At 50.0% G+C, this 8,570-nt stretch overlaps 2 protein-coding genes across 3 annotated transcripts; one reads left to right on the forward strand and one right to left on the reverse strand.

Annotated features, from left to right (window-relative positions):
* Nucleotides 1-346: 346 nt before the first annotated feature.
* Nucleotides 347-3,295, forward strand: LOC109770579 (WAT1-related protein At5g45370). Of its 2 annotated transcripts, XM_020329289.4 has the most exons (6): nt 347-713; nt 826-942; nt 1,025-1,307; nt 1,910-2,065; nt 2,264-2,415; nt 2,711-3,295. In XM_020329289.4, exons 1-6 carry the CDS (start codon nt 442-444, stop codon nt 2,916-2,918), a joined length of 1,188 nt encoding a protein of 395 aa, XP_020184878.1. In that variant the 5' UTR covers nt 347-441; the 3' UTR covers nt 2,919-3,295. The 2 variants fall into 2 exon arrangements, with proteins under 2 accessions (XP_020184878.1, XP_040248612.1); XM_040392678.3 differs by lacking the exon at nt 2,711-3,295 and having other exon boundaries at nt 352-713; nt 1,910-2,125.
* Nucleotides 3,296-3,414: 119 nt separating this feature from the next.
* On the reverse strand, nt 3,415-5,709 carry LOC109770578 (9-cis-epoxycarotenoid dioxygenase NCED1, chloroplastic). The gene has a single exon (XM_020329288.4). The coding sequence runs from the start codon at nt 5,524-5,526 to the stop codon at nt 3,607-3,609; it is 1,920 nt and encodes a 639-aa protein (XP_020184877.1). The 5' UTR covers nt 5,527-5,709; the 3' UTR covers nt 3,415-3,606.
* Between the last annotated feature and the right edge of the window lie 2,861 nt (nt 5,710-8,570).

An 8,570-nucleotide genomic window follows, 5' to 3' on the forward strand; every position in this document is an offset into this window, starting at 1 on the left:
TATAGATTTAGAAATATTTCATGGCTTTTAAAAATATTTCATGTAATTTCAAATGAGTTTCACGTATTAAAAATGCTTGTGTATTTGACAAAAACATATTACGTATTATTTTTCTAAAAACAAAGAAAATGGGGGAAAAAAGACACACTGATGTCGACGTGGAAAGCCTAACAAGGGATCGTCTACAGCAAAAGAAAAAGGTGAATAAAAACTGCGAAGTGGGCCGATCCACTCGGTTGCTGCTATACGAATAAGACGGCCCGTTAGAACTATTTCCAAATTGGGAAGAGCCCAGCACATGGACTGCGAGTGTCCACTAGCCAACCAGTGGGGAAAACCAGTGGGGAAAATTCCGAAAAAAAAAACAGTGGGGAAAAGGTTCAAAGAGGAGTAGTCGCTACTCAGACCGTGGGACGACGACCGTGGGATCGGATCGGCGCGATGGCGGCGGCGGCGCGGGATGGGGAAGCGAGGCGGGCGCACGCGGCGATGGTGGGGTCGCAGTTCATCAACGCGGGGTACCACGTCATCGCGAAGCAGGCGCTCAACGTCGGCGTCAACCGCGTCGTCTTCTGCGTCTACCGCGACCTCCTCGCGCTCTGCGTGCTTGCTCCCATCGCCTTCTTCCGCCACCGCGGCTCGCCCGCGCAGGCTCGTCCGCCGCCCGTCACGCGTCGCCTCCTTACCTCCTTCTTCTTCCTCGGGCTCACGGGGTAAGCCTGGCCTCCCGGTCGCTCGGTGTCAGACACGCTGACCGCTTGAAGCAATGCTGCTTATGTACTTGCAAATTTCGTGCTCTGATGCGTCTGATTGTTTGTCCTGTAGCATCTTTGGCAACCAGCTACTGTTCTTGTTCGGCCTCGGCTACACCAATCCAACCTACGCCGCCGCCATTCAGCCGTCAATTCCCGTCTTCACTTTCATCTTGGCCCTCATCATGGGGTCAGTCTCACTCAATCTTGAAAAATATTCAGAGACTCGCATCTCTCTTTCTTTGCTGGTTTAAGCATTTTACCATTTTCAGCACTGAAACGGCGAGCTTGGTCACACACGAGGGCCGTGCCAAGGTTGGTGGCACAATCGTCTGTGTGCTTGGTGCTGTTCTCATGGTGTTGTACAGGGGGGCAGCTGTGTTTGGTAGCAGCGAGCTAGATCTTGATGTTCATAGCAATGTCGTCATCACCGAGATGTTGCAACCTGAGCCAGGATCATCTTGGTTCATTGCATATGGGCTGGAAAAGTGGCATATCGGAGTGTTATGTTTAATAGGGAACTGCCTCTGTATGGCAACTTATCTTGCTTTGCAGGTATTAATGATTTTCAGGCTGTTGTCGCTCTCTATTCCGTTTGCATTTTGATGTTTGTCAACTCGGAACACCTCGAGCTTTAGTTTTCTATCAAGCATATGCATGGCACAAGTTCTGAAAGGCTGAAAGCCTCTGTAAGTTACATCAGTAAATCTTATAGGGCAACTTCAGATCACATCAACTCTATTTAGAGCACTCTATTTTGATGAATATTTCAGTCCCAATTCCTAACGGTTTCTCTGCCTTCTTGACATTCTTGAAGTGAGAAGGATATTAAAACTTAGGCCGGCTTTGCTCTTCCTAGAAAAGGCCCATATTTATGCTGTGTGACCAACTGGCCTTTGCTTATTATTGAACATGGTATGTTGTTTGGTGAATTCTCACAAGAAGATTTGTCATGGGCCGAGGAAATCAAACTTCATTCTAAGAACCAATATCACTATACTAATAGAAGGAGATCACCCTTTTAACGTTGTTGAAAATATGTTTATGTATTAGACTTACTTTAGTATCTTGCTCACAAGATCTATGTGCTCTGATTTGTATTGCAGAAAGTTTTCTTGTTATTTTATACTTATTATGTTCATGTGTTGTTATTTCAGGCTCCAATTTTGGTGAAGTACCCTTGCAGTTTATCATTGACAGCTTACTCATACTTTTTTGGAGCTCTTTTAATGCTTATTTCCGGAGTTTTTTCAACAACCAGTAAAGAAGATTGGACTTTGACTGCATCTGAGTTTGCGGCTGTTGTATATGCTGTAAGCTTTGTGTCAGATTTATCTTTCCCATGCACGGGACCATGAATTGAATTTCTACATGTATGTAGTACTGTGGCGGATATAATTGTTGCAAACTTGCAAAATACGCTAGTTTGTGTAGGCTATAGAAGAAATAGTTGACGCATGCCACCATAAATATTCTAATACTGAAATTCTCCTATTTCCCCCCTATTTCAGGGAGTTGTTTCATCTGCTCTTAATACTGGTTTACTGACATGGTCCAACAAAATTCTGGGCCCAGCTATGGTGGCACTATATATGCCTCTCCAGCCAGTGCTCTCTGCTCTCTTGTCAGTGCTCTTTCTGGGCAGTCCAATTTATTTCGGAAGGTAAGAGTATGTTTATCATATGTTCTACTCTTTAGAGTTAACCTTTTCTATTTATCCTTTCTTTGAAGTGAAAAATACTTTTCCAGACCTCTTCTACTTACTTGTTAATATGTGTATGTAGTAATGTAGGATATGCACATTGATGTCCTGTTCTATTTGACCATCTGATAATCTGAAAGGTCGATAGTCCAAGTTTCTAACATTGATTAATAAAGTACAGTTTTTTTTTCTTCATAGCAATAAATGTTTATCATCTCTTTTGATCTGAGGTATAATCTGCTATGTTTACTTGCAGTATTATTGGAGGGTTTCTAATCATCTCTGGTTTATACATTGTCACCTGGGCGCGACGTAGAGAAAAGTTGACTGCCACTGGAGTACCTTATGTAAAATGCGCATTGGAGCCATGCGACGGTGCTTCTCAAGTCATAAAGGGCGGTAACCTCAGCCCCAGGCCCTTTATATCCCTTTCTAGGCTGTGGAATGTTCCACATGAATCTTGAGAAGTTGGTGATCTATGCAACTTCTGTTAGGTATCTCCTTTGATGAGTAAAAATACAGAATGCATTGGATGTTAGGAAGAGAAGTGCTGCAGAGAAGATTGCTCTGAAGATTGTTAATGATATTGGCATCATCATAATCTCATACCTTCCATAGGAGCAGTTAGGTTAATTTAGACAAAAGAGAAGCCATGTTCATCCTGTTTTTCTAGACTAACAACATTGAGGATGCTGAATTGATGATTCTTCTGTAATCAAATGCAAGGTAGCTCCACCGATTTCGTGAAATCCAATAGCATGTACATACATATGTATGAACTCTGTAGCCATTGAGGTCATGTGTAAAACTTTGAGAGAAATGAAACTCTCTTACCTGTGAAGTTCGTGTAGTTCATACCTTGTTTCGTACTACTACTCAATGAGTTAGCAATTCTGCAGTCTGGACGCGTGTTGCAACTATTTTTCAGGCTGTTCTTTTGCACTGCACCTGCAAGTATGCTTTTCACCAATAGTTCTTTCTTGCAAACATGTAAATGCTACACATGAGATGACCTATTTCTCCTATGTGTATGTCATGGGATCCTATACATGACCTACCCATGCACCACTCTGTCGGTCTACTATTGTACATTGTCGCACGCAATCTATGGCGCGGAAACATCGGACGTGTTGGCATGTCTGAATCTGATGATCATTGGTGCTGTGACCGGAGCTCGGCCTGCGTGACGAACAGGCCGTGGAAGCCGTAGGGGACGCGGGAGGGAAGCTGCACCTCGGCGACGATGTCCAGCTCGGGCGCCTGCGCGTCCATCACCACGAACCGGTTGTCGCCGGTGCCCTCGTCGTGCACGTAGCACACCACGTAGCCGTCGTCCTCGTCGCCGTTCCCCTCAACGTCGTCGGGGACGAAGAACGGCTCCCCGGCGAAGCACCCCGGCCCGAAGTCCCGGCGCGCCACGGTGCAGTCGCCGTGGCCGGCGCGGTCGAAGTCGAGCTTGGCCACCCCGCCGATCTTGGGCATGGGGTCGCCCACGCCGAAGTAGCCGTAGCGGTTGCGGCGGCCGAGGCAGCCCGGGTTGATCACGCCGAAGTCGAGGTTCGCCGCCGCGAGCGGCGTGCGGGTGACGTTGCCGGTGCGGAGGTTGATGCGCACCAGCTCCACGGAGGCGTGGATCAGCTCCATGCGCTCCAGCGTGTGCTCGATGGACAGGATGTTGGGCGCCACCATCACGATCTCCTCGCCGCCGGCCTCCTCCCACGCGTTCACCGAGTGCATCATGTTGAACCCCGGCACCTCGAACCACCGCATCTCCGACTCGTCCGCGGCGTACTTGGGGATCACGCCGAGGCGTGGCACCATGCCCGGGTCCGCCCCGACGGGCGAGCCGCCGCCCACCACCATGCCCATGGGGTTCATCACGATCTGTATCTCCGGGAATATCGCATAATGCTCCGTCACGGCGAAGTCGTGCAGGAATGACGGCTGCTTGACGGAGAAGATGGGCACGTCGGCGCCCTTGTTCCCTGCCGGGTCGAACCTGAAGTAGGTGACGAACGGCGGCATGGGGCCGTAGCGGAACGCGAAGAGCTCGCCGGTGATGGGGTCCTTCTTGGGGTGCGCGGTCATGCCCATGCTGAGGCGGCCACCGAAGTCGCACCTGCCGAGCGTGGTCACCTCACCGGTGGCCGGGTCGACGCGCACGGCGTACGGGAGGTCCGACTCGCCGAGCGCGTAGAGGCGGCCGCCGAAGACGGCGAGGCTGGTGTTGGCGAGCCCCACGCCCTCCATCGGGTTCATCTGGCCTGTCAGCACCCTGGCCGCCGTGACGGCGCCGCGCGCCATCCCGGCCAGGCCATGGAACCCGGAGAAGACGTTGGGCAAGACCGGCTCGCCGGCGTTGCGCTCCACGATGTACTTGTACGTCTGCACGTAGCGGGAGCAGAGGACGGGGTCGGAGTCGGGCGCCGTCGGGAGGAGCAGGGAGTGCAGCATGCCGTCGCCGTCGAAGAGGTGGTGCGGCCCGCGCGGGAGGTGCTGCGGGTTGGGCCCGTTGCGGATGTAGGCGCCACCGGCGAGGCAGCGCGGGATGACGCCGCGCACCACGGGGCAGGGCGTGGGCGGCAGCTCGTCCACGGGCGCGAAGTTGGCGGACAGCACGTGCCGCGGATCCACCGACGGACGCAGCACCGGCGGGTCGACGAACGTGTTGATCGCCTCCTCCAGCGCGTTGCAGAACGCCGCCTGTAGCGAAGCAGTAGGCCGGCGGCGAGGCCTGGACGACCGAGGCGCATCAGACGGCCTGCTCGTTCTCGCGGTAGTCACTCTTGTAGCACTTACATTGTTAGTCGACGTGTCGACCAAGTGCTCTTCCGTCTCTTGTTGCTCGACCGGCTTCGGCGGCGAGGTGAGGACGGTGGCGGTGGCGGCAGCCGACGGCGGCGGGGGCGACGTGCCCTTCCTCCTTCTGTAGCTGGGGTTCGGAGCAGCAGCAGAAGAGGCAGCAGGGGAGATGTAGGAGAGCCTCCTCGATCTCGGAGCATGAGCAGCATTGGCTTTGGCGGGGTAGAGATCAGACATGCTGAAGTTGGAGGTGACAAGTGCTCCCTCCATTTTCTGCAATCTGCAGATCAATGGCTCTTTGGATTACTAGTGGATAACTAGCAATTTTTGTGTTGGAACCCAGGTGAGTAGCAGCAAATGCTGACACCAGTTCGCACACTACTGCCTTTGCTACTTGTATGCTATGGCTATATATAGCCTCGGTAAAAGGCAAACTTACCTGGTGGAAATGTTTATTTGGTGAAAACTTCAAAGATTACGTGGACCGCTGGATCACAGCGACCGCACAATGTGGGAGGATGAAGAGTTGCGCTAGGGTGTTTGGTTTGTGCACAAGTTTTCCTAAAATTTGGTTGAGATTTTTTTGCCCATGAGTTGGTCAACAATGCCAAGAAAAATGAACTAGAGTTGTTCGAAAAATTTAGCAATCATCCAACAAGGGCCGGCGTTTCGGACATGAACTTTCTTTGGTAGGGTGCACTTCGGTGGCAATCCAAACACACCCTAAAACCGGGTTCGCAATTTCGGTTCATCAAATTTCAGACACAATTAGGTGATTGGGTTCGCCGGAATTGCATGAATTCTTGTGTTTTTTGTTTTATTTGTCCGAATATATCTCAAGATTCATCAAATTGTGCCAAAACTTAGGATTTTGATGGAATCTAGCCACAATAAGTATCATACTTCTTTTGGCCCGAAATGTAAATCTTTGGAGGGTCATTGGGATGACTAAGATGGTGAATTTGTCAGTAGCCATCCAACGGTCTACACTCGCAACATTTTATGCTTTCACCAAATGGACAACTCCATAGGTTGATTATTGTTGATGTGATCTAGGAAGATAAGATAGAATCCTGGGACTGGTGGCTGGATCATGTATGAAGAAGTGCCTAGGTTTTCAAGTGGCTATCTTGGAAAGGGCGCGTTTACACAATTTCTTTTGAAGTGCTAGGCAACTGTCTAGTTCAGCTATAAATTACTCCCTCCGTTCCTAAATATAAGTCTTTTTAGAGATTTTAATATAGACTATATACGGAGCAAAATGAGTGAATCTACACTCTAAAATATGTTTACATACATCCGTATGTAGTTTGTATTGAAATCTCCATATTTTTAGAAACGGAGGGAGTACATGCTCTGGTAAGAGTAGATATGATCAACACAAGTTTTCACTACTTACCATTTGGCTGTGGGTTGTACTCCCTTCGTTCTTCGTGCTTCAACTTTGACCATAAATTAAACAACGAGACCGACAGCGGCGGGAGCAAAAATTATATAATTGAAAACTTCTTTTGAATACGAATTCATTGGTATAACTTTTGTTCCCATCGTAGTCGGTCTCGTTGGTTAAATTTATGGTCAAAGTTGAACCTCGGAAAGCGCGGGCGCACTATATTTTGGAACAGAGGGAGTACAATACGCACAGTGTACAATACTCCATGCACAGTAATGAGAATGAAATCCTGCCAAATTGCAATTTGCATGCATGGTGTGGCCATCTAGTTAGTACTTCCTCTGTAAACTAATATAAAAGCGTTTAAGAGGGAGTACTATAGGTCTAGTACCTATTGGTTGGTTGGATCATGCAGAGCATCCAGCCACACACTTGTGTGAAATTGAGCAATGCAGTTATCCAGAACATGATTGAGCGAGACAGGATAAATGCTTACACTCAAATTTCCAGATTATCAATTTACTGTTTGATGCGGACTGACCGGACCCACGGTCTATATCAGCCATTAATCCTCGGCCCCTGCTACCACTCACACGACCATCCATGGTGTACTGCCTGCTCCCCCGTCCCCGTCGCCATCCTCCTTCCCGTTTCCACCTTCCTCGGAATATCAAGCGCATCTGCTCAAGCTACTGCCCAGGCCCCAGGCTGCACGCATCTCAGCAACATCTGAGCGATGATCCATGGAGGTGGTAGTGTTGATACAGCTTGCAAGTAATCTATACCAGCTTAGCACTTCACTTTTCACTCAAGAGAACAGAGCAGAAGCGACGAAACCAGCGCCATATCAGGGTCGCCCTGAAGTTCTTGGCCGGATGTTTGTTCGCAGACGAACGCGTGCACGCATCGGCAGTTCAGCACCAACATCCGGCACGAGTTTCCGATGAGCGATCCGTGCATGTCTGATGCAACCAATCAGTATCATCACAGAGATTGAAGCCAGAAGCAACCGATTTCGTCGGTCCGATGCAACAAATCAGTACCATGTCTTGAACGATCAGAGCGTGCGTGCTCCTCCAGTCCAGAAATAATGCAGTCGACCGGCAATGATGGATTCAGAGCCATTTTAAGCGCCTTAAGTTGGACCACAAAAAGAAAAGAAAAGAGGCTTAATTTGAGGTCGATAGGCAACTGTAGCCAGTTTGATCGCATCTGAAGGGAGTGGCGAGGGTGGCATGGCCGGGCCCCGGGGGCAACATCGGCGTCGTCGTCTCCCTAACGGTCACGGACCAGCGGAGGATCAAAAGGACGGGTCGCTCGTGGGTTGCCATTGCTTCCACTCAATCACTCACGACCCTACCATTTTTAAGCGCCCCGGAACTCAGATCGGAGCACATAATATCCTGAATCCGGGTGAGATTAACTGGCTGTGGTAATTTGGCGGGAGCACGTGAATCTGGAGTCCAAAGTCCAAAACCCATTTATCTTGGCCTGCGGAGGTAGAGGTGGGGATAAGCCGATAAGGAAGGGGTAGGCAGAAGCCGGTGAGACGGCAGCGGCGGCGACGGCGACGCTCGACAATATCTGCGTGCGTTGGTACTACATATCTGGATCACCTAACGTAACGACGACGCGACGAAGAGGGCTGTACACATCGTGATGCCGCGCGCTTTGTTCGCGAGCGATCGGCGAGGTGGGGATTCACCGGTGCACATTTCAGGCCGCTCTGGAGCTCAGGATCGGTCCCCGATATTTTATCGGCCCGGGGAGCTGGCTAATAATGCACCGGAGCGACATTGGTGTCTTCTCCAGAGGTTCTACGATCATGCATGCCGGCTGCTTGGTTGCGTGATGCACTGTGCGAGATGCGCAGGCCACACCATTATGAACTTACGATATCAGGGCAGGTTTGGTTTCATGG

This window comes from Aegilops tauschii, chromosome 6 (assembly GCF_002575655.3).
Source record: "Aegilops tauschii subsp. strangulata cultivar AL8/78 chromosome 6, Aet v6.0, whole genome shotgun sequence".
Taxonomy (NCBI): Eukaryota; Viridiplantae; Streptophyta; class Magnoliopsida; order Poales; family Poaceae; genus Aegilops; species Aegilops tauschii.

Coding starts and splice junctions, on each gene's coding strand:
- LOC109770579 (XM_020329289.4), top strand. CDS start 442: ATGGCGGCGGCGGCGCGGGATGGGGAAGCGAGGCGGGCGCACGCGGCG. Junction 943..1,024: donor ATCTTGGCCCTCATCATGGG/GTCAGTCTCACT, acceptor TACCATTTTCAG/CACTGAAACGGCGAGCTTGG. Junction 1,308..1,909: donor CAACTTATCTTGCTTTGCAG/GTATTAATGATT, acceptor TTGTTATTTCAG/GCTCCAATTTTGGTGAAGTA.
- LOC109770578 (XM_020329288.4), bottom strand. CDS start 5,526: ATGGAGGGAGCACTTGTCACCTCCAACTTCAGCATGTCTGATCTCTAC.